Raw genomic sequence first — 22,769 nt, 5'->3', positions numbered from 1 at the left:
CACACTCATAGGCTCCATTCATTTGTGCTATGTCTATTTGGGATAGCCATCACCCCACTGGGAAGGGCTGGCTCCATCCTTGTTCCCGTGCAGAGCTCCTGCAGCACAAGCCCAGCAAGCTCCCCAGCTCCCATGGGGAGGGGATGCTGTGATGTGCTGGTTTGCCTCCCTGTGGGTGCCAAGCTCTCCCCAGCCACCAGGTGAGTGTCCTCACTGCCCCATCGCTCTCTTCCTCTGCAGATCTGTGGTGGCTTCCGAGTGGAGACCTGCACTCCTGCCCGCTGTGAGGGGCTGCTGTGCCCACGGGACAACAGCAGTGCCTGCGGGTCCGGCCCCTGCCATGGCATCTTCCCACTGTCCAGGGGGGCCCTGGCCTCCGCTGGGGAAGCTGCCAGGGAATTCCGCAGTGTGAGTGCCCGGCTCCGGGAAACAGCACAGTTGGTGAGTGCGAGCCCATGGCCAGGCCCCACAGTCCATCCCTTGGTGTCAAAGCAGAGGCTGGGGGGCAGTGGAGGATGAGCTGTGATCCATACCCCATCTCAGCCTGTTTGAGGCTTGGTTGGTTGGGCAGCCTCAGGAAATCAGGAATTTCTGAGTGGGAGACTCCCTGCTGTGTGCGTGGGTCCTGCCTCCTTCTCCCAGCACAGGAGCCATGGAGTTAAAGGCATGTGAGCAGCTCTGGAAATGTCACCAGGAAGCCTGTTCTCCTTCTGCTTTGGGATTCATATGGCAGAAGGGCTGAGGTTATCAAAACCTCTCTGTTTCCTCAGGTGCATCTGCGCTAACATTTGATGCAGGATACTAAAGTACATGTGTTAGTGCTCTTGCAGATTCTTTCTATGGCCTCTTGGGTGCTTGCAAAGATAAAGTGAGTTTTCAGAGTAATTCAAAATCCATTTCAAATGTGTTTTAGCGTCCCTCTTTGAGAGCTTCCTTTGGAAATCTAACCCTCAGTCTTCAACATTTACAATCCTTTAAAGCAGTGGCATATTAAGAATGAGCAATAGCATAATTCCGGAGTGCCTTGTCCTGCTCACTCGGAGTTGAAGTAGGGCTGCTGGGATTCCAGATCAAGAAGAAATGGCTCCATCAGGATATTGTCGTTTGCAGATTAAAACAACAGAGACGTCTGCAAAGCAGATTCAAAGCAACACTCGGAGACTCGTGGACCAGATGAGTGTAACACGGACCCAGATAGAAGGAGACGTGCGGCGCATCCGGCAGTTCATCCAGCAAGTTCGAAACTTCTTGTCAGGTAGCACTCTGCAAGCTGTGAAGGATGTGCATGCAGGTCTGTGCAGGGAAAACTCTACTTATAGCTCACCCCAGTTAAGCTCTCTGATATCCACTTCATCTGCACATGGGTATTTACACAGCAAAGGCAATGCGCGTCCCCTGAGGCAGCAAGGGAGGGCAGGAAAACAGAGGAGGAATTTCAGCAGTCTGCGTTTGTCAGTGGTTGCAGTGTGGCCAGCTGACTTGCACAGGTTTAACCGAGCTGTCCAGGTCGACCCGAATGAATCCCGGCTGTTTCAGCTGTGTCAAATTCCCTGGGGTGTCCCCAGGACAAACATCCTTGCAGAGACATTTGGAGGCTGCCTGTGAGGGATGTGGGGCAGGAGGTAGCACACGGCCTTGACTTGCTGCACGTGCAGCTTCATGGAGGGGTCTCCAACATCCCTCGAGGAACTGCTCTTGAATGCAACTGAATCAGCAGAAGTGGAAGGCTGTGGAGGAAGCAGTGTTTTGTCTGTAGCATGGACACCAGCTTGCTTGATGTCCTCCTCTTGGCTGCAGTGCCTTGTGCCATCCCCGGGGGCTTGAAGACAAACCCAGCCCCACGGCTGGTTGTCTCTGTGGATCCGCAGTTGGCATTGACCCGGTGCAGACCATTGACCCAGTGTTTTCTGGCCACACTCACTGACCAGAGATAAACAGAAGCTTTTCTCTGGAGCAGACTATTAATCAGTCCTGTAATCCAAGGGGATGACTTATTGTTCACAGACAGATTGTAATAACATAATGAGCCTCATGAGCATTACCCGAATAAGAAAATCAGGTCATTTGGTGCTGCCTGGTGTTAATGATGAGAGAAGATGTTTCTGAGCTAATCGCTGGGCTAATGTCCCTTGGGCTCTGCCTGCTTCTGATTCCTCAGATTTATTAACTGTTATTTGTGAGATCAAAAAAGGTTTGTCTGGAAGCGCAACCTCATCTGCTCAGTGAGGTCCGTGCTGGGCTTAGCCGTGGTGTTCTTATTGCCAAATTAAAGGTATCATTTCAGTCCTTTCCTGAAAGTTTTGCTGGTGTGAATGGGAGGTGCACGGAACTCAAGGAGATTAATTCAGGGAGATCCTGGGAGCTATCTGAAATAAAGAGACTGTGTGCATGAGAGCATGCGTGACTGGATGTATGTCTGATCCTCCCTTGCATCTGCACTCCCACCTTTCCCCTCTCCCATTGCTGACGCTGGCTGTTGCTCTGCAGACAGGGACACGGACCCTGCCACTGTCCAGGAAATCAGTGACTCTGTGCTTTCCCTGCGTCTCCCCACGGATGCTGCTGCAGTCCTGAGGAAAATGAGCGAGATCCAAAAGCTGGCCACTAAGCTGCAGTGCCCAGAGAGCATCCTCGCCCAGACGGCTGAGGACATCGCGAAGGCCAAGCAGCTTCAGCAGGAGGCAGAACAAGCCAGGTCGGTTGGGGTTCAAGGGCTTTTTGGCAGCCGAGGTCAGTCAGCTGGAGTGAACGTGGTGGCTCTGAGTTGGGTTGAAACTCAGCTCAGCTGGAGCGGTGCTGACTTGCACAAAGTGAAGTTTTAGGCCAGGATCTTCCATGCCCATACAGTACCTAAAAGAGGGAATCTGCAATCTCTACAAACACCCAATACAAACAAAAACTCTGCCTGCCAAGAATAGATCCTGTTACAGATACAGAATGAGAAGATCTTTACCAAAAATAGTGGAGGCTTTTCTCTATCTCTTGAGTCCCTGTGATGGGAGATGACAGGGTTGCCCTGGTATTACTTGATATTGGTGACCTACATCCTAATTGCACAAGAGAGCAGGAGGAGATTAAATGGGCTATTTGTTTTCTGGGTGAAAGTTGGGAGGATTATCCTGTGCTCCCTTAAAAAGTAATTACAGCGTGTCCTTGTGAATTTGGAGCATCTGCTTTGTCACATGTTGACTTGCAGCAATATCCCAGCAAGAAGGTTAGTGAGATAAGTATGTAAACTCCTTGATAGTGTCAGACACCTGCTTAACCTGCAGGGAGTGATGAGACAAGCTCCATCACCTGGCCTGAATAGTCCCGCTGCAAGCAGGAAAGTATTCACTGAAACTGGTTCAGTGGTTATTGCTTTCCCTTGGATACTTTTTCCTGCACCACTTACAAAATAAAGCTTTCTAACTCATTTGAAGGAAGGTGTTTCTCTCCCCTTCTCAGTTTGTCTCTTCTTTTAGGGCTATGAATGGAACTAACACTTCTCTCCAGAGTGCAGTGTCTCCAGATGTGTGGGTTTGTGGCTTTTGGGGCAGGGAGGTTGCTGTCTTCTCGGTGACAATCCTGTCTTGCTTCTCAAGCTTCCTCATTTTGCCTCTGCAACCTTGACTTTGACTTCCAGCCCATGCAATTATCTACACTCACTCCTGGCTTTTCCCCACATTCCCCCAGGAACCGGGCGAGTGCTGTGGAGGGCAGCGTGGAAGAGGTGGTTGGGAATCTGCAGCGAGCAAAAACGGTGCTTCTGGAGGCCCAGGGTGCTATCAAGGGCTCTGGCTCTTCCCTTCGGTTCATCCAGGAGCGTGTTAATGAGGTAGGTGATGCACGATGACGTCCCAGTAAGGATACTGCGCCCTGCTCACCGCTCCATTCTTTCCCTCTTGGTAGAGTCCTGCAGCAGCACAGCTGGGAAATGGGTCTGGTAGAGGTTTCTCTGTAAAAGTCTCTTCTTTCTGACATGTCTCACGTGTGTGCTTCTCCACATTCCAGTCATGGTCCCCGCTGACATGAGCCCTGTGCTCGGCTGCACAGGGAGGCGTCCCCACTCCCTGCCAAACCCCGCTTAGAATCATAGAATCCCAGACTGGTTTGGGTTGGAAGGGACCTAAAAGCTCGCCCAGTTCCACCCCCCTGCCATGGGCAGGGTCACCCTCCACTAGAACACATTGCTCGACTTCTGCAATGCATCCATAGGGAAGCGTAGCTGCACAGAGGGGAAAAAACCATCGGGAGTGGGGTTTTGGATGCGATTTCCTTCCTGATGTGGAGCTTTCTGCTTCTAGATCAAGGCCGTTCTGGGGCCAGCCGAGAAGCACGTGAAGGCGGTGGCGGGGCAGCTGGATGGGCTGATGCAGCGGCTGCTGCAGCTGCAGAGCGGAGCGGACCAGAACCGCCTGCGGGCCACGGATGCGCGGCGCGCGGCCACGGAGGCGGGCGAGCAGGCCAGGACCGCGCAGCAGGTACCGCACTCGGGCAGGGTGGGCACAGATGTGCTCCTATCTCCCCCCTCGCTGTCACCAGACAGCAAAGCCAGCTGTGTCCTGGCACGTTGTTAGATAAGGTGAGGAGGCTTCCCTGTTCAAGCCGTGGCTTGCACGTTGTTGTGTCGCTTCTAATGAATCTGATGCAGTATCCCACTGCTGCCCCTTTCCAGGACCTCTCTCAATCCTAATGCCCTTTGCTGGAAACTTATTCCTGCCGTATCTCCTGCCTGAGGCAGGGTAGCCCGGTCGGCATCTTTGAGAGGGCATCACAAACTTATGCATTTGCATAAGGTAATGACAAAGCTGTAGCACAGCATCCATTTAATATTTAAAATGGATTCAGCATTAGAAAATCCCCTTCCCCCAAGGCTATTTGCTTGATCCTACCTGGCACTGCTTATTTCCTTTTCCACAGGCTTTTGAACAAGTGAAACAAATGTACACTGAGCTGAAGGGAAGGATGGAGCAGAGCCCAGCTCTGGGAGAGCAGGGCAGCAGGGTGCAAAGCATAGACCTGGAGGCACAGGCTCTGTTTGAGGAAACGATGGCCATGATGCTCAGGATGGAAAGTAAGACTCTTTGTGAGCTCTGTATACCAATCGTATGCACTGGGGAAGGGCTTTTGACTAATGGATGTTTGGAGCAGTCATGTTGGTCTGGGGAGCAAGGGGAAGGCAGGATGTTTGTTTTTCTCACCCTCCCAGAGCTATGCAGGAGGGAGGTGGAGGCTCAGCCCAACCTGATGTGAAGGGCAGTGGCCGTGATGCCTTCCTCCTGTCCATCACCACCTCCTGCCCTCTCTCCTCAGCTTTAGAGATGGAAATTCAGGAAAGCAACAAGGCTTTGATGTCCAAGTCGGCCAGGCTGTCGGGCCTGGAGGAGCAGGTCGGAAGGATCCGGGATGCCATCAACAAGCGAGTTGCCTACTACGAGAGCTGCTCGTGAGTGAGCTGCCTCCCTCCTCAGCACACACTGACTGGTGTATTTATTCCCGTTTTCCAGCTGCAGTTCTCATGTTCTCCCAGCGTCTCTATTTTTAGCAAACTGAGTTTCTGGACCTCTGGAAAATAGGTGCACTGAGCCAAAGGAGCAACCCCATGGAGAGGGTTAACCTTGGCTGGACTGGCTGGAGCTGCCTGCTGGTTGGAGGAGAAGGGGGAAAGACATGGATCTTCTGTGGCAAATAAAACATCTCCAAAGTTATTTCCAGAGGGGTTTATAAACAAGAAGCTCTTCTTTCTTTCTCTTGTTTTAGCCAATTCAAACTCTTTCAGCTGCATTCAGTTGCTGCAATTAAAACCCTCGTGTGGGGCCTTTGGAAACTTTTCATCTATGCTGCAGTTAATCTGTAAAACTTGCGGTGGCTTCAGTACTTCCCTCTTAGATCTTTCTTCAAATAATCACATCACAGAAATGGAGCACTTTATCTCCAGCATAATTACAACATACCTATATGTATACAAATAAGAGAAAAGCAATCTCCTTCTCAAAGGTGAAGGCAAATGTCTTGTTTGACTTTCTGCCACAATCTGCTTAGTTGCCACATAACGCTGTGCCAGAAAAATACCAGAGGGAGCAGGTCTGCAGATGCACAGGGAATGCTTTAGAAGGGACTTAATAGACCGTTGCCACATCAAATTTCTATGAATAACCAAGAGGCACTTTACAAAACAAAACTCAGCTTTATTAAGCAAGTATTTATTGTGCAATTACAGACTTGGAAGCAGGGAACTTAAACCTTTCTGTGATTATTATCAGACATATGGAGATTGCTAGCAGGTTGTAGCTCTCCTTTTGTAGCTGAAGTGAGAACCGTGCAGCCCGGGCAGCTGGTGGATGCCGAGCTTCTGAGTGCCAAAGCCTGGGGCTATCCAAAATCCAAGATGTGGATAGGGTGAAGATTGTAAAAATGACCTGTCACTGAGTAAAGCTCTGCATGGCTTCGGTTTATAGGATTTACATTGTGCAGTGCACTTATTACGCGTTGGACAACTAAACAGTATACCAAAAACAAAAGCTTACAGCACTGAGCGATGTCGTATGGATAATGTACACTGAATATGCTAGCAGTAGCCTCAGACTTTCCCTTGCCTTCTCCCAGCTTTAATGATCCATAAACACCCCGAGGTCACTGCACTGATGGATTCCTGGGACTAATGTGCTGCTCGTCACCAGTTGGTCGCTGCTCTCTGAGATGCTGCTTCCCGGCGGGACACAGCCTCCTTTCTTGCTTGCACTGTTGATGTCTGGCTTTGAAGTGCAGAAAAGAGTAAAACAGCCCTTCTGTTTCTGCAAGAGACAGGATTTCAGTTGAGGATTGAACTTTGTTTCACTAGGCTGCTACCTTCAAAATGTGCTCTGTTAATAAGCAGTAGCATGGGGGTTAGGAACAGCTTAGATCCCTTTGTGTGCCTTAGTTATAAAGGGGAATTAGATGACTGATCTTTGGAATGGACCTTTCTGGAGCCTGTAGTAGATCTTACTTGCATTTGTCTTTTCTATTAATCCTTTGTATATTACAGTCCCGTTCATACAATCTCATCAGAAGAGAGTGTCATACAAGAAGACAGGAGGTAGCTCACTTTATGTAGCTTTGCACAGCACTATGCTAGCATATGCTCCACTTTGAGGAACATTCTTTATTGCAGGATCTAGCAGCAGTACTTTTTACTGCTCATATACAATGTGGTACCAATCATAACAATTTAGCTAGGCCAGAATTAAGCCAAGCTGTGGTCAAGCAGGACAAAATGTTCATGGTTGTACTATGCTCAGCTACAAAAAACCATCTCCATGCTCCAGTCTCTGACAACAAAGCGACGTAAACTGACCTGCCTGGACCAAACTGGGACAGGGCACGGCCCTTCAGGCTGCAGGGATGCCCTGCCTATGCCCAGCCATGGACCAGCAGCCTGTTGTCAGCCCTTTGCCCATGGTCACAACTGGGACCCAGCTGAAAAGACTTTATCTGAGCTGATGAAGCTGTTTGCTTCCAGTGGGATTCTCACTGAGTAGCTTTGTGTAATTGTAGCACTTGATACGACAGGTCTGTGCCTGGCTGCCTTTCACATGTACCTTGGGCAACCCTGTTGTGATATAAAGGTTGGATTCAGAGTCACTGGACTGGCCTTGGTGGAAGCTGGAAGATGTTTTCTTCCTTGAAAGATGGTTCAGTGAAGGCTTTTCTGTTGCAAAAACCCTTTGAGTTGATGTATTTAATGCACACTCACTCGGCTATTTGTGCCTTTCCCTTTTCCATGCCATAATGGGATTAATGAGAGCAGAAGGTGACTGGATGCTGTGCACTTACCGCTGGTGATGTGGGGAGCCCGGTGCCTGTCTCCTCCTCACATGATCAGGCAAACCCCAGTTTGGCCAGTGCCACAGTGAGAAGAGTGTTTACTGGTTTTCATGGGAACGAGGACTTCTGATTTGAAATGACTGGTTGGGAATGGAAGAGTTGGAAGAGAAAGAGCCAAAAAAGAGAAACAGCAATATTTAAGATCATTCTGCAGGTGAAGGGAAATTGTGGTTTTAATGTAAAGGACATCAGCTGCTGAGTAAAGGACATCAGCACCAGCTGAGTAATTGGCATCAGCAGCTTTAAGCACAGGCAGTCCTGGTTTCTGGAAAGCAAATGTGCTCCAGCCAATGGAGTGTGGCAGCAGAGCCCTGGTGCCTCAGCTCATTGCAGGCTCTGGCAGTTCCTACAAGCACATAAACACTTGGCTGGGTACTGCTACGCAGCTGCCATCAAACCATGTGCTTCTGTCCCTATTCCCCCCTCCTTTCTATCTCCACCTGGGCTGGCAACTTACATGCCAGGCAACTGCTTCCAGAGATGGTATCTGAAGGGGGCCTATAGGGATGCTGGGGAGGGACTCTTCATTAGGGACTGTAGTGACAGGACAAGGGGTGATGGGTTAAAACTTAAACACGGGAAGTTTAGATTGGATCTAAGGAGGAAATTCTTTCCTGTTAGGGTGCTGAGGCACTGGAATGGGTTGCCCAGGGAGGTTGTGAATGCTCCATCCCTGGCAGTGTTCAAGACCAGGTTGGACGAGGCCTTGAGTGCCATGGTTTAGTGTGAGGTGTCCCTGCCCATGGCAGGGGGGTTGGAACTGGATGATCTTAAGGTCCCTTCCAACCCGAACTCTTCTGTGATTCTATGGTTATTCCCATGCACTTTGTTGGAAGTTATGGCCGATGCCTTGGTACCTACTGGGATTTTGCAGACTTTTTAAGCAGCACCGTCTCGGAGCAGAAAGATGTCTTCGTTTTCTCGTGCCCCATGCAGGCAGGACCGCAGCCACAGGAAGTTCTGCTTGGTGGGCTGTGGTTGTCGGGCAGGACCAGGCTGCTGCCGGTGCGCTGGACGGTGGGTCCGGTCTCCGAGGGGCTTTGCGGCTTCTCCTCTCTCATTCTTGTGTCTTGCTCCAGCTGAGCAGGAGGGTTTGGACAGGCCTGAGAGGGGTCCGGAGGCACTGACGTCTCCTTGTCTTCCTCTGGTGTCGCTGGCCGGGTGGCTGCCATGGGTGTGCTGGGTCTGGATGCCTCCGAGGCTTGTGAATCGGGCAGGGGGCTTTCGGCCGCTGCGTGAACGCTCATGTGGAGCTTCCTCATGTGGTGCACAACGGCGGCGGCGTTGAAGGCTTGCTGGGGGAGAAGACAGAACCCCGCAGTGAGCAACTTGCGAGAGGGGTGGCCATGAGGTGGCATCTTGAGGGGAGATGAGCGGTGGCCATGAGGGGTAAGGGGGGCAGCTCTATAGTGTGGGGCCACTGTGAGGGGTGGCTGTGAGTGGAGATCATTAGGAGCAGCCATGAAGAGAGATCGGTTTGCCCTTAGTGACATGGTTTAGTGTGGGCTCGGCAGATGGGCAATGGTTGGGCTCAATGGTCTGAAAGGTCCTTTCCAACCTGGTTGATTCTGTGATTCCATGCCAGGCTGGGTGGGGGCTGCAGGACAAAGGGGATGTCCCCCTGAGATGACTGCACAGTGTGTGGAAAGTGGGAAGTGCTCCTTCCTGGCATAAACACTGTGGTTCCCATTGAGCACAAACTGATGATGTTTCTGGAGATGACAGCCACTTCTACATGAGGAAATCGTGGGGAAAAAAAAAGATTTCATGCAGAAATCATGTAGGAAATTGGCAGTGTTCAAGGCCAGGTTGGATGGAGCTTGGAGCAACCTGCTCCAGTGGAAGGTGTCCCTGCCCATGGCAGGTGGCAGGGGGTTGGAACGGGAACTGGATGAGCTTAAGGTCCTTTCCAACCCAAATCATTCTATGAAATCAGGGGTAAAGTAACCACACTACGAAACAGAGGCTGGCACTGAATTCTGAATGCACTTAAAATGCTGTCACACACATGGTTCCTTTGGCATGCCTTTCTCCACCTAAATTCTTGCTAAAAATCTTGATATAAAGGAAGCACCGATTTATCTTCAAGGCTGAAAGGAGGAAAAGCTGAATTAGGCTCCCCAAAAGATCTGCTGATGGAGCACCCACTTCACTCCCTCACTATTGAAGGCAAATAACCCTTTCCCCCTTCCCTGCGAGGCCACTGTAGTGCAGTGTTTGTGGTGAACCTACCAGTGCGCATTGCAGGAGGGAACCTCAGTCCCAACATGCTATAAACAGTGACTGCATCCAGTTTTCAGGCAGCCCTTGCAGGATCTCAGCTTTTGGGTGCTTCCCCACACAGCTGAAGCCCGGCGTGTTGCTAGATGACAGCAACTGGCATTTGTTAGTGGAATGGCTCTGGGCTTCCACCAGTGAATGACTTACCCTCCATTTGCTCTTTGCAAAGTTTTTCTGGATCTGAGCACTGACAGATGGGTATATGTCACGGTGGAGGGCTGTATTTCCATTAATCCTGCAGATGGGGAGAGAAGAAAATGGGCTCGTAGGCAGATGGCATTTGTAAGGCATTCCACATTCTGGAGGCAACTAACTGCTTTGTACGTTCAATCAGCAATAATTAAACCCCAAGGAGAAACAGCAACAAAATGTAACGCAAACACACACTTCAAAGCTTGGGAAAGCTCAGGGTGGGATCTCTTCCTTGCCTCTGTTTATGGAGGCAAATATGCACAAATTGCATCTTTAATTATTCATCACTTTCTTTCTAAGCACACAAGAAAGAAACACCCAGGGCCATGCGGAGGCAGGCGGTGACGTTAATAACGGGGGCTGAGGAGACACCCCTGTTCCCAGCTATCACTGAGCACGTGGAGCCAGAGGCGGAGGCTGGTAAATCCCTGTCCACCAGCCCCTGCTCCTGCTCCTGTCCACCAGCCCTGATGCTCTCACCATGGGTGCCGCAGGGCTTCCTCACAGGTAAACCTCGTGCTGGGGTTCTTCTCCAGTAAATGTCTGATGAAATCCTTGGCTGGGTGGGAGGGGAGGAGAAAGAAGCACAGAGAAAAAGGTTATTTTCTGCTTGTTCCAGGATACGAGCCTAACGGGGCATGGCAAAGGCTAGTGGTAAACATCACGAAGGTCGGCCTCAAGAAGGTGCTGTACTGCTTCGTTATGCCGTTAAAGGGAGATGTTTGTGCTGAAAGGCTCCAGGTGAAAAAACATTAAACTTCACATTTAACTGCATTAATCTGAGTTCACCTAAAACATAACGTGAAAAACCATAAGAAAGTGCAAACTGAGCAGATTTAGAAGTTGCCTTGCAGAGCCCTTATCCCTCCCTTATTTTTATTCCCTTAGTTTGCAGGGAGGATCGCAGTGGTTGTTATTAAGTCCTGACAAACCTCCTGCTACTTTTGTTGTATATATCAAAGACTGATGTTCAAAACACGCTGCTAAGGTGCTGGTTTCAGTAAACTCCATGCAGGTGAGCTACACGGGCAGGTTCGTCTGGTGGAAGGGTGCAGCGGTGACTGACGTGGGTCGTTGTGTTGCTGTAAGGAAGTGTGACTTGATGGGGTGAAAAGGAAAGGGGAGAAGAAGAGAACCCCCATGCAAACAGGAAAACAAGGTGAAAAACCTGGAGTTCCCTTATTTCCAAGGGAAACCTAAGCCCACTCTGAGCTCACTAGGCATTTATTAAAATCAGAGCTACATTAACAGAGGCTTCAGCCTCTGCGTTGCAGGAAGGATTCAAAGCACCCCAAACTCTGCCAGTGCAGCCTGGCTTTGCTGTCATCACGCCTCTGCTGTGGTGGTGGGAGCCTCTGCAATCACTTCCCACATCTAGGGGTTCACTGCTGTGTGCGTGAATCAGTTCAAGACTTCATCCTTTCCTATCCCTGCTGGGGATGTCAAAGATCACAGGGCTCTGGATTGCAGCTTTACCTGATGCGGAGATATCATCCCAAAACGGAGACTCAAACTCATAGTAGCCTTCCTTAATCTTTTCAAACAGTTTGGATTCAGTCTCTTCGTAGAAAGGAGGATACCCACACAGCCTGGAACAGAGCAGAAAGCCAGTGGTCCTTCAGTGCTGGCATCCACAGCAGCCCGGCAGACAACACAAGTGAGTAACAGAGGAGGCTGTTCTATCCACCCATCTGTCCCTCACATCTAAATGTGTTGGTAAAGCTGCAGAAAAGAGTTAAAAACTTAACTGCAGCAGCAAAAGGACAAGGCCACAGCTGGTACATAGCTGCATGGTGTGGGAGGAAATGAAACAAAAAGTACCAGGGAAGATTGAATGATATTTGTAGGCAACTGGAAAAAAAAACAACCCAACAAAGCATGAGGCACATAATAGAGAAAATGTGATTCCTTTCATCTCCACTCCAGTGCTTGATTCCCCACATCCCTTTAATTTCTATGCTCTAGTGAATCTGTGCAAAGGAAGAACACAGCGCTGCTGAATACCCGCAGCAAAATGGGAGGTCCAGTATCGCCTCCGCTGGCACTGCTGCTCTGCAGAGGTGTATGAAGCGATGGAGGAGTGGGGAAATAAGTGGGATGTTGTTTGCTCTTACTCACAGGATATAGGTAATGACTCCGATGGACCAGCAGTCTACGGCTTTGCTGTATGGCTTCTGGGCAAGGACTTCAGGGGCTGCAGAGCAGCAAAACCAAAGGACAATTCTAAGCAATAATAACTTATCCAATACAAGGAAAATCAGCAGTTTCTTGTACACTTGGCCTCTGAGGTGCCACAGAATGGGCCACTAACAGCCCCATTCCCCAGCTGGATTTTGTCATTGAATGGAAGTACCACAGACAATTTCTGCCTGCATCCTGAGGTTTTAACCAGTAAGCTGTGCACCCAATCTGGTGGACATTACACAAAATCCCATGGTGTTAAAATGATTTTTGTATTTTTTCACTACATGATTCATGCTGAAATCGATTGCTCTGAAAATTATCCTTTTCTTTGCACTTTTGAACAATTTGAGCTTTTTTCAGTCTCTGCACTCATTTGTAACCCAGTCTTTATGTGGTCCACGCACTGCATCTGTGACTAACACGCTGTTGTTAATAATGACAAGGTTTTTTCCTTTCTGCTACACAATGCACTGCACATGCACAACCCTTGTTTTCCAGACAGTCCACCAGCACCAGCCCATTCCTGGTCCCTGGCTTACCAACGTATCCCGGAGTCCCACAGGCAGTGGACATGATGCCATTCTGTTCCATTTTAGACAAGCCAAAGTCCGTGATCATGATTTTGGAGTTCTCTTCAGGAGTAAGGTAAAGAAGGTTTTCAGGCTGCGAACACACAGTGGTTAGAGGTTGGAATGTGTGGTGGAAAATGGGGAAGCCAGGGGCAGAGGTCGTGAAGCTCCAGTCACGTCAGCTCCATGGGGTGCTGCTGTTGCTGAGGGACAGGTCTCACCTTCAAGTCCCGGTGAACTATCCCGTTTTCATGGAGGTACTTCACGGCTGTCAGGACCTGGTGGATCACCACACTTGCATCCTTCTCGGTGTAAACTCCTCGTTCCAAAATGCGGTCAAAGAGCTCTCCCCCAGATACCCTGTGGGAATGGGAGTTCAGAAAGGAGAAGACTGAAAAGGTAATGAAACAGAGCAAATCATGCTGTTGTGTTGGGCAAGCCAACTTTCTGGTCCTTGTACAACTCTACCTACAGCAGAACCTGGCCTTGAGCAGCAGTTTTTTTGTGAGGCTGATGGATGCTCTTGGATGCAATTTCAGGGTACCAGTGAAGTGTTAGTGGGAAGCCCAGGGAACTTGGGTAATTTACAAGGCAAATCCCAGCAGGTCTGAGCTGCAGGCATCCAGCAGAGTCTCCAGGCTCTGCTACACAAGCGGAGATGTGGGGATTTTTGTGTGATTGCTTCCTTTAGCTAAATTTGCAAGTTAGCAGTAGCAGCCTGGTGCTTGGAGCTGGTGCCCACAGCGAGCTGCTTTCTCTGCAGCTGACATGTTGCCCATTTTCATTTCTAGAAACCCTGCGTGGCACAGCTTTAATTAGAAATGCTTCTGTCTCTGCCCTGCTAAACTGTGCTGAATTAATTTGCATAAATAGATCCTAATCTTGGTTTAGAAACTTGCTGCTAAAACCAACATGGGCTGAGGTCCTGGTTAGTTCAACCCATGCGGCTCTCGCCTCCTTAGTGAGGGGTGTTTGGGCATGCAGCTTTTACATGGGAGGGACTCTGGTGTGTAGGTGGGGAAATAGGGTACATCATCCTCGTCCTGCCACTCTTCTTCCTCTGTGGCCCTCAAAGAAGTGGCTCTGCTGATACTTACAGCTGCATGACCAGGTAGAAGTGGGTTGTGCTCTCATAAATATCTTCTAAAGTCACGATGTTTTCATGCTTTATTCTGCAAAGATAGATCACAGAATCACAGAGCAGTCTGGGTTGGAAGGGACCTCAAAGCTCCTCCAGCTCCAACCCCTACCATGGGCAGGGACCCCTTCCACTCGAGCAGCTTGCTCCAAGCCCCTGTGTCCAACCTGGCCTTGAGCACTGCCAGGGATGGGGCAGCCACAGCTTCTCTGGGCACCCTGTGCCAGCGCCTCAGCACCCTCCCAGGGAAGAGCTTCTGCCTAAGAGCTCATCTCAGTCTCCCCTCGGGCAGGTTCAAGCCATTGCCCTTGTCCTGTCCCTGCAAGGATGTATGGCTCTGTTGGGGTTACAAACCCAGCCAAGGAATGAGGGCAGAAACTTTGCTAATCTGCTAATTCACAGTAACATTTATACATCCTTTAAAAAGAAATATATATTATTACTGTAGAGCCACACACCTTAGGAAAAGATATTTGTCCCACTTTACATTACAATGTCTATATACTCACTTTTTCAGCACGGCTATTTCATTCTCCAAGCTGCTGTCCCTTGTGAGAGGAGACTTCTTGATGCATTTCAGAGCAAAGAGCTTGCCAGTGCTTCTTTTCTTCACTAGGAAAACTTCAGAAAAGGCACCTCTGCAGAGAGGAAAAGGAGTTGGATTTCAGCAGCGGCTGCTGCTGTGAACTGGGAGAATACTCACAGAGAGAAAGAGGAAATAGCAAGAAAAAGCAATATGGTAGTAATTTAACTTTAAGTGGATGCTTATCATAGACCTCGAAGGTCTATGATTCAAGGCCAGGTTGGATGGGGCTTGGAGCAAGCTGCTCTAGTGGAAGGTGTCCCTCCCGTGGCAGGGGGTTGGAACTGGATGAACTTTGAGGTCCCTTCCAACACAAACTGTTCTGTGATTCTATGCTCTCCAGCAGCCCCAAACTTAGGACATTCAATGCAAGATTTAGATACCCCCTTTTCCCCCAGTTTTCTCTGTTCATAGTGAAAAGCTTAATTTTACGTTGTCCATCACAAAGCTGTGTTGAGGTACCGGACAAAAAGGACCCCTGCAATGAAATGAAATCCCATTCTTCAGGTCCATCTGTGGAGGCAGTCAAGTGAGTGTGCGAGGCTGTGGGTGAACTTTGGCTGTGCTGGGTTTGGAGCACACCTCGGGGGAAGCAGCTGGCAGACAGGGTTTGAACCCACACCTTGGGTGCATGCAGGAGGAGGCATCGTCCATGGTCTCTTATTTACTGCCTTTCAGGGCACTGCTGCTCTTCAGCCTGTTGGGACTGGGGGAATTTTCCCAGGCCAAGTGAGGGGCTGCATCCGTAACCACATCACTAACAGGTGTGTGCAGCTTGGCTCCTTGTTGGGGTAAACATCCCCTATGGAAAGATCCCAACAGCCTCCACTCTAACCGAAATTCCTGCTTAATACAAACCATACTTCCTCCAAGCCCCCATGGTCTTAAAGCAGTCCTTCCCTTGTCCTGGTCAGCATTGTCCCGAGGGCTGAGCTAGCTGAATTGCATGAGAGAGCCCAGTTAGGTTGCAGTTTGGGTATATCAACTAATGTGCTGTGTATCTAAAGTGCAAAATAACCAGGTAACATCAGTTAATATTTTCATTTAGCATTCTCTTTTCTGCTAATACCTGTGTACCCTTAGTGACAATGTGACAATGAGTGTCTTGTATGTTCCTGATAAAGGTTCAGTGCAGCAATGAGCAGGTATTTATAACATGCCTAAAGCTCGTAATCCTGTTAAAGGTCTGTCTCAGGCAGCTGAGCACACGTGTCAGGACAGTGACAGTGCATACTTGGCCAGGCTGGTCCTCAGTAATCCTCATCAAATGGGCAACAGATTAATTGATGGCAGTTAAAGGGAACTTGGCACTGAGTCTGCAAAGTCAGGTAGGGAGCTGGAGGGCAGGGTGAGGAGGGTGAGTGCAGTGGAAGCATCTTCTTGGTTGGGTTGGGATGCTATTGCAGCAAACCCAGCAAACAAAGGCTGTATCTCCTGTAACCTACTAAGCAAAGAACCCAGCGTGCTGTGCAGACAGACTGGAACATGGAGCTGTTGCCCTCTGGCTCATGTGTCTTTGTTAGTGAGTGGCAGCCGGTGGTGCTGCTGGTGATGGGGAGCAGGAGCCTAAGGCAGCTCCTCACTTGGCTCTGCTTTCCTCCTCCTCCTCCAGTGGGGCCCTAGGTGCTGCTGAAACAATGTGCAAGCCCATTGGGGTTGTGAGGAATTGGCTGTGGCAGGGCTGGTTCCTAGCAAGGAAAAAACCAACCCAAACCCCAAACCAACACCCCGAAACTCATAGATTTTCTGATGAATTTAAACCTTTGCTTCACTCAGTTAATAATACGTAATAGTATTCTCTCTTCTGACCCAAAAAGGTGGTGTTGAGACCTTTTCCTTGTTTCTCCTCTGAAGGTTGTTTTATGGAGATGCCTTTCAAGTACCTCAGAGCTCGCAGGGAATAGGCAGGGACATTCCCATTAAGGTCGCTAATCCAGCAGTGGTGGATGCTGGGGGAAGGTGATAGCAAGTTTCCAGGTACTTTTAGGTCCTGGATCTTCATTTATATTCTTCAGCCAGCTCAAGTGGTGCATGTGGGAAAAAATCCCAATTTCTAACGCTGAATTTTCCTGTTAATGCAATAGTAGGAAATGAACAACCTACAAATCAGATGCTGGGGCATCTGTTCTATATATCTGTCCCAAACAGTTTATAATAATTATGCCCCTTATTAAAAAATGATGACTCAACAAGTTGGCTGGGAGAGAACAAAGGTTTTTTCCAACCTCATTCCTTTGGGGAAAGCTGCTGGATAATTTAACTCCTTTCCGAGGCTGACCAGGGACATAATGATTTAAAATGGCACCGAGCTCTGGAGTAGCTGTTTTTTGGGAGCTTTGCTGTGGGTTCTCAAGTCACAGAAAATGTGGCCGTGACAGAACTCACTGGTGGAGGTAATTCAATTCCACCTCCGCCACCTTGGGAATGTTGTCGTGTCTCATGCACATGAATAGGCAAATTAAGCAGTTAACTCACACAGAAGTATGGTACAACTCGAACATCCTTGTTCTTGTTTCATCCCCCACCTGAGTCAGGGTTTGAGCTAAATAGATGATGTATTATTAGGATACCTCTCTCAGAGCCATCCCCTGACCTTGCTTGACCTTGCAGCCGCAGCGGACCAGTGCACCCAGCAGGAAAAGAGCAAAACTGAACTAAAGCTGCCACTCAGGCTTGGAGGGCCAGGAGGAAAGGGCAGAGCTGGCCTGGAGCCGTGCTGCGGGGCTGGGTGGGAAGGAGCCGCTTTGGTGCTGCTTGGCAAGTGCAAGCCATGAATCAGAGCAGCAGCGACGGGCACCAGCCCCTCACCTCGAGACTGGGGCTTGGCTCAGAGGGGGTCGGGTTCTTGTGACATTGGCCCAGGTTGGAGTCGCTGCCTGGGGCTGGGCAGGCAGTACCTGGCCGTGGCCCTGGCTGCAGAGCAGCTCTGGTACTTACGATCCCAGGGCCTCCATGAAAATGAATGTTTTTCGGATGTTGCTCGTCTGTTTCTTCCAGGAGCTGCTGTCATCCTCTTCCTTGCGACCCATCTCCTCCAGAGTGGAAGCAGGGGACGCTGTGAGGAAGAGGACAAGGAGAGGTGACTGGGGTGGAGGGTGCTCGCGTGAACAGGCTAGCTGGATTCGGGATGCTCTGAGGGGTGCTGGCTTGGCAAGGGCAGTCAGACTTTTCAAGCATGAGAAATTCTGTGCTGGTTTTGCTACTCACGACTGCTTGTGCTGACCATGTCCCTGCTGTTATGTCCTGCTCCAGCCTTCAGTGCAGCCTAGTACCAGCTCAGCTGGGTAGGAACTGGTGACCATATGGTAATCCTCTGTTGTCAGTACACTCATTTAGCACGTGTTGGCAATTACAAATGTTTATGTTATGCTTCATATTTAGTGGTTAAAAAAGCCCTGCTGAATGGTTGCTAATTTTAACTAAAGCATCTATGACTTAATGGATTACAAGTTAGGTGCAACCAGCAATGGAGGTGGATTATAGTTTAGCTGCTTTATTGCTCAAATAATAAATAGTTTAAAAGAGCTCGTGACTGCAGGGAGGGGAACTGATACAAAACATTCTGTTGCTGTGTCTTGTGCAGTTTGCGCTGCTGTCACCTTTTATTTGTGTTAATTGACAGATTGCTTCTGCTCTGAGTCACAACCTTCCCCCTGCCTTGTGCTCCCAGGGAGCTGATGTGATAGCAGGGTGCCGGCAGGCTGCTGAGAAGGCAGAGAGATGCCCAGCTTTGTGCCCTGTCTGCTCACGGGACGCTTGACCTTGGTCAGGTCCCAGCTCCCCACCGCTAAGCTCTTTAGAGTGCAGGCTGGGCAGCAGGGCTGTAATAGAGAAAGTAACAGTGTCTGCCTGCGGGGAGCTCACCGGAGCAGTGGGGGACTTAGTTAGGGCTTACACAAGGTCTGGGAGGTGTGAAATGTTATACAAGCATCTAAGAACTCTTAATGAGATCAGGTCTAACAGATCTACAGATCTGGAAGTAGCTGGAAGGTGAGAATGAAGCCCCCAGGCTAGACAAGAATGTATGAAAGTAGTGGCTTGTCCATGCTATCGGGGTATGAAAGAAATGCACTGAAAATATCCCCAGGCAGGGGGATGCTGGGTGGTGACAGCAGCACCCTTGGCATGGGGAGCATCCCCTTGGAATGTGGAGCACCACACTTCCTGAGAGCAGCAATGGCTGCACCAAAGCCTGTGGGACGCAGCTGAGCCTTTGAAAGGCAAAGCACAATCTTAGGTGGAAAAATAAGTGTTTTGGGAAAGGCAGAAGTATTAAAGCAGCAAAAAAAGCTGGAAGAGCTTGTTTCAAGACAGGCAGTTGAGATAACTGAGTTCCTCCTGTACCTAGTTCATCTCCTGAATTAGCATGGGCTCAGGGTTTCCAGCTCCTTGACCCAGTTTTTTAAAGGTTAATTTGACATTATTGAAACCAGAATTGATGCACTTGTAAACAGTTGAAGGCTTCAGTCCATAAAGCCACCAAAGGCCAGTGTGCGCTTGACCTTTATTTACCTTCTAGATTGTGATGCATGTGTAACCCTTAGAAATGCAACTCCTTATAAGACCCAGCCATCCCTTCCTGTTTAGAATCAGTGCAGATCAAAAGTTCTTCACAAAAAAACCTTTCTGCCAACACCTTGAGCCCCCAAATGAAGTTTTCTTTTGCAGCCATTTGCCCACCCCAGATCTCAACAGATCTGGACGGTCACGTCAGGAGGATTTTCAGCAGAGGCATTCAGCTGCTGGTGGAAGGTGAGTTTTATCCACTTGAAGCAATTCTCAAATGCGTGATGCCAGTGTGGTGTTGAGTGATGGGTAAGATTCAGATGCCCTCTCCATGTCCCAGCTGACTGTCAAGCAAAGAATAGGAAGTATAAAATAAACCAAACCCAAGTAGGTCAGCCTGGCCCCAGGGACAAACAGTATTTTAGTCTCTGTTCCTGTGCAGCCCTTGCACTGAAGCACAGCCCAGTTGTCATGGGGGGCAGGCCGGTAGCAGCACAGTGCAGAGGAATCCCTCCTGGGATTAAACATTCTCATGTTAAATTCCTTGTGAATTGAACAAGTTTCTCTTTAAAAGGGATTTTGCTTCCAAAGGAAGGTAGTACCGTGTTTTCTTCAGTCTCCTGTGAATCATCTGCTCATCTTATAGTTCCTCCTTCTGTCACTCTCTGTGTACGGCATTTGGTTTTGCTGGTATCTGGAGGAAAGGCTGGATGAGCAGCTCTGACTCCCTACACGTGTATTTGATTTCCTGCTTTCTCAGTTTCTCTGTGCCATCATGAGCCAGTCATTTCCTGCCTCCCCTCGCCTTTCTGCGAGGAAGGGGAGTAAAGTGCTGCTATTTTGGGAGCACAATAATGAAATGTTTGAATTGCCTAAAATGTAAAGCTGCATACGTGCTCGGTTGATGAATACTTGCTCACCTTCCTCCTTCCCCATCTTGCATCACATTCTTCTTAATACCTATTCCCTATTCCTCTTTTGATGCATAGGAGAGCGTATGCAGAGGGGCATGGTGCAGGACACAGAGTCTGGTTGTGACTGTAGGATTATGAGACCTGGTTGAGCCACTTGTTGCACTTTGCAGCAGTTTGTGAGACTGCAGTGTCCGATATATTTGTTGTCTGGGGTTTGTTATTTATTCAGGCTCTGGCCCAACAATGTCCTAACCTTTCTCAGCACTAGTACACAGTGCATGGATAAACGGGGTTTAAGCTACTTTTATCTATTTAGTTGAATAAACTTTATGGAGTAGAAAACATTGTAAGAGAAGTTGGGCAAACAGACTTTGTGCTTGGACTGGCAGGTTTTCCTGCCAGGTGATGTATCCATCCGTGTGCCTCCATCACACTCCTGACATCCCTTGGTTGGCAGGTCCACCCTGGCACCCTGGGCATCCCCCCAGCTTGGTGGGCATGACTTCCAGGCATGGCAGTGGGATGCACGGATACAGCACACCCAATATGCACTTGAAAAATACTGCATTATTTTGAACACCCAGTGCAGAGAAGGGTCCCTGTTTGCTCTTTCACCCATTCACCTTGTGACAGTGCAAGAAGTGTGTTAAGATTGCATAATAAAGTGGAACTACTTGTTAATTAGACCTGAGGTAAAGACCTTTGGAGATGAAAGTGAGGTACTTAACGTTGCTTTAATCTGTTTAGTTTCCCTCTTCCCCATCACAACAAACCAAGCAATATATGCAGGATTTCAGTCTGATAAGTATATGCTGAAAGTAGGAAACAGTTCCAATATTAATGCCTATCCTTTGGGCTCTTCTACAGACTAAGTCAATAAATGTGGCTGCTATACTCAGTCTGCTCCAGCAAATGACACATCATTGCTTAGAACGTAATGAATGTTATTATGACCTTGCTTAAATATTTCCTGAAGGAATTTGTTCTACTTTCATATCTCTCAGTAACAAATCCATCTGCAGACAGACACTCTGCTTCTGAATGGATTATACTGCATTAGCAAAATTATTGTGAGACATGATTAATAGTCTTGTGACAAAGTTCCATGTGGAGGGGGAAGACACATGCTGCTTTCATGATTTTGCCTTTGGAATGGGCAAGAAGTTGACAGAGAATATAAAATCAAAAGGCTTTGCTTTTAAAAATACACCAAAACAAGCAATCTGCATGTGAATGAATGAACTGCCAGGCCAGCCTCTGTGCTCAGGGACAAAAGAAATGGAAAACACGAGCTCGCCATTAAAAACAAATCCACGTTAAGCATCTTGTATTCATCCCACCGCTCCATCGGTCCAAAGGCAGCGCATGGAGTTGAACACTTGCAAAAATCACCATTTTCATTGTAACCGTTTCAGATGCCTTTAAATACTTTGGGAGTAAAAGGTGAGAAGGCAGCTTTCTATGGAATTGCTAAATACGAGAGGTGCAGGATCCGAGGCTGAGAGCCTGTGCAGAGAAGTCCCCCAGTATTTCCCTGTTACTAGACAAAATCCCACTTAAAACCCCCCATGTTAACCAGAATCCCACCTGCTCCCCTGCACAGCACAGGCAGGAAAAGCAAATGGCTATTAAGGAAATGCTGTTTTGCTTACCCAAGTCAGCCAAACAAGGGAACTTCTGTCTGCTGCTGCCTCTGCTCGGCTCCCGCGGTCTGGAGGGATTAGAGCTCGCCTGGGTGCTCACGGGCAGTGGGGAGGAGGAGATGCTCCGCTGTGATGGTAACCGGGGAGCGCTTCCAGAGGAGTGAATTGCCAGGAGCACGAGCTGCCTGTGGGTGTGCGTGCACGTCGCCGTGGATAACGGCAGCGGTACCTGGCAGCGCGGACACGGGAGCACGAGAGCTTCGCCGGGGGACCCCGAGCTGCTGCCGCTGGGAGAAGCGGAGCACAGTGAGCAGCGGGGGCTGCTCCTCGCATGCACCCAGCTGGTACTGAAATGTTCCTGGGTGCAGGGCAGAAATCATTCGCCTTAACCACAGAAACGACTTCTGGTAGTAGCAAAAATCATGGAATCCCAGGCTGGTTTGGGAAGGGAGCTTATAAAGCTCATTCAGTTCCCACGGGCAGGGACCAGCTTGCTCCAAGCCCCTGTGTCCAACCTGGCCTTGAACACTGCCAGGGATGGGGCAGCCACAGCTTCTCTGGGCACCCTGTGCCAGCGCCTCAGCACCCTCCCAGGGAAGAGCTTCTGCCTAAGAGCTCGTCTCAGTCTCCCCTCTGGCGGGTTAAAGCCATTCCCCCTTGTGCTATTGCTACATGCCCTTGTGCCCCATTTCCTTTTGTTGGGAGTTCTGCAGGGCCACGCAAGATGGATGGGGGTTCCCACCAGGATGCTCTGGCACCCCAACCCTCTCACCTGCAGCACTGGGAAGATGATGCTCTCCACCATTTTTACATGGCACATTAAACCATGGAGAAAAAGCACTGCAGCAGGGCTCAGTCTCCATCACCGGAGTTCTGACTGTTTTAAACCATACAGTAGCTCTGTTTTGACTT

The 22,769-nt window shown here is 49.3% G+C and overlaps 2 protein-coding genes across 5 annotated transcripts in view; one reads left to right on the top strand and one right to left on the bottom strand.

The window, feature by feature from the left end:
• Positions 1 to 5,997, top strand: part of LAMB3 (laminin subunit beta 3) — a 28,955-nt gene extending 22,958 nt beyond the window's left edge. For all 3 annotated transcript variants that reach the window (XM_061471825.1, XM_061471824.1, XM_061471823.1), the window contains 7 exons: positions 241 to 441; positions 1,111 to 1,255; positions 2,488 to 2,695; positions 3,676 to 3,817; positions 4,287 to 4,463; positions 4,903 to 5,056; positions 5,296 to 5,997. In XM_061471825.1, the coding sequence (XP_061327809.1) occupies positions 241 to 441; positions 1,111 to 1,255; positions 2,488 to 2,695; positions 3,676 to 3,817; positions 4,287 to 4,463; positions 4,903 to 5,056; positions 5,296 to 5,432 (1,164 nt within the window). In that variant the 3' untranslated portion in view covers positions 5,433 to 5,997. The remainder of the gene's footprint in view (positions 1 to 240; positions 442 to 1,110; positions 1,256 to 2,487; positions 2,696 to 3,675; positions 3,818 to 4,286; positions 4,464 to 4,902; positions 5,057 to 5,295) is intronic.
• Positions 5,998 to 6,149: 152 nt separating this feature from the next.
• Positions 6,150 to 22,211, bottom strand: CAMK1G (calcium/calmodulin dependent protein kinase IG). 2 transcript variants are annotated; one of them, XM_061471827.1, is made up of 13 exons: positions 21,867 to 22,211; positions 17,732 to 17,849; positions 14,721 to 14,849; positions 14,171 to 14,245; positions 13,295 to 13,433; positions 13,044 to 13,167; positions 12,439 to 12,514; positions 11,797 to 11,909; positions 10,801 to 10,879; positions 10,276 to 10,363; positions 8,710 to 9,143; positions 7,798 to 7,928; positions 6,150 to 6,845 (listed from the first exon to the last, which is right to left on the bottom strand). In XM_061471827.1, exons 2-12 carry the CDS (start codon positions 17,821 to 17,823, stop codon positions 7,835 to 7,837), a joined length of 1,443 nt encoding a protein of 480 aa, XP_061327811.1. In that variant the 5' UTR covers positions 17,824 to 17,849; positions 21,867 to 22,211; the 3' UTR covers positions 6,150 to 6,845; positions 7,798 to 7,834. The 2 variants fall into 2 exon arrangements, with proteins under 2 accessions (XP_061327811.1, XP_061327810.1); XM_061471826.1 differs by having other exon boundaries at positions 6,150 to 6,776.
• Between the last annotated feature and the right edge of the window lie 558 nt (positions 22,212 to 22,769).

The sequence above is a fragment of the Pezoporus flaviventris genome, unplaced genomic scaffold (assembly GCF_033815535.1).
Source record: "Pezoporus flaviventris isolate CSIRO_AGI_PZ_B2104156 unplaced genomic scaffold, CSIRO_AGI_Pfla_v1 ptg000069l, whole genome shotgun sequence".
Classification (NCBI taxonomy): Eukaryota; Metazoa; Chordata; class Aves; order Psittaciformes; family Psittacidae; genus Pezoporus; species Pezoporus flaviventris.
This window is presented reverse-complemented; position numbering and strand designations above follow the sequence as displayed.

Excerpts from the sequence above, each read along its gene's own strand:
- CAMK1G (XM_061471827.1), bottom strand. The coding sequence starts at position 17,823 with ATGGGTCGCAAGGAAGAGGATGACAGCAGCTCCTGGAAGAAACAGACG. Across the intron at positions 13,168-13,294 it reads TAGTTCACCGGGACTTGAAG|CCTGAAAACCTTCTTTACCT; the intron begins GTGAGACCTGTC and ends GTGTGTTCGCAG. Across the intron at positions 10,880-11,796 it reads GGATGATATCTCCGCATCAG|CCAAGGATTTCATCAGACAT; the intron begins GTAAAGCTGCAA and ends CCTCCCACCCAG.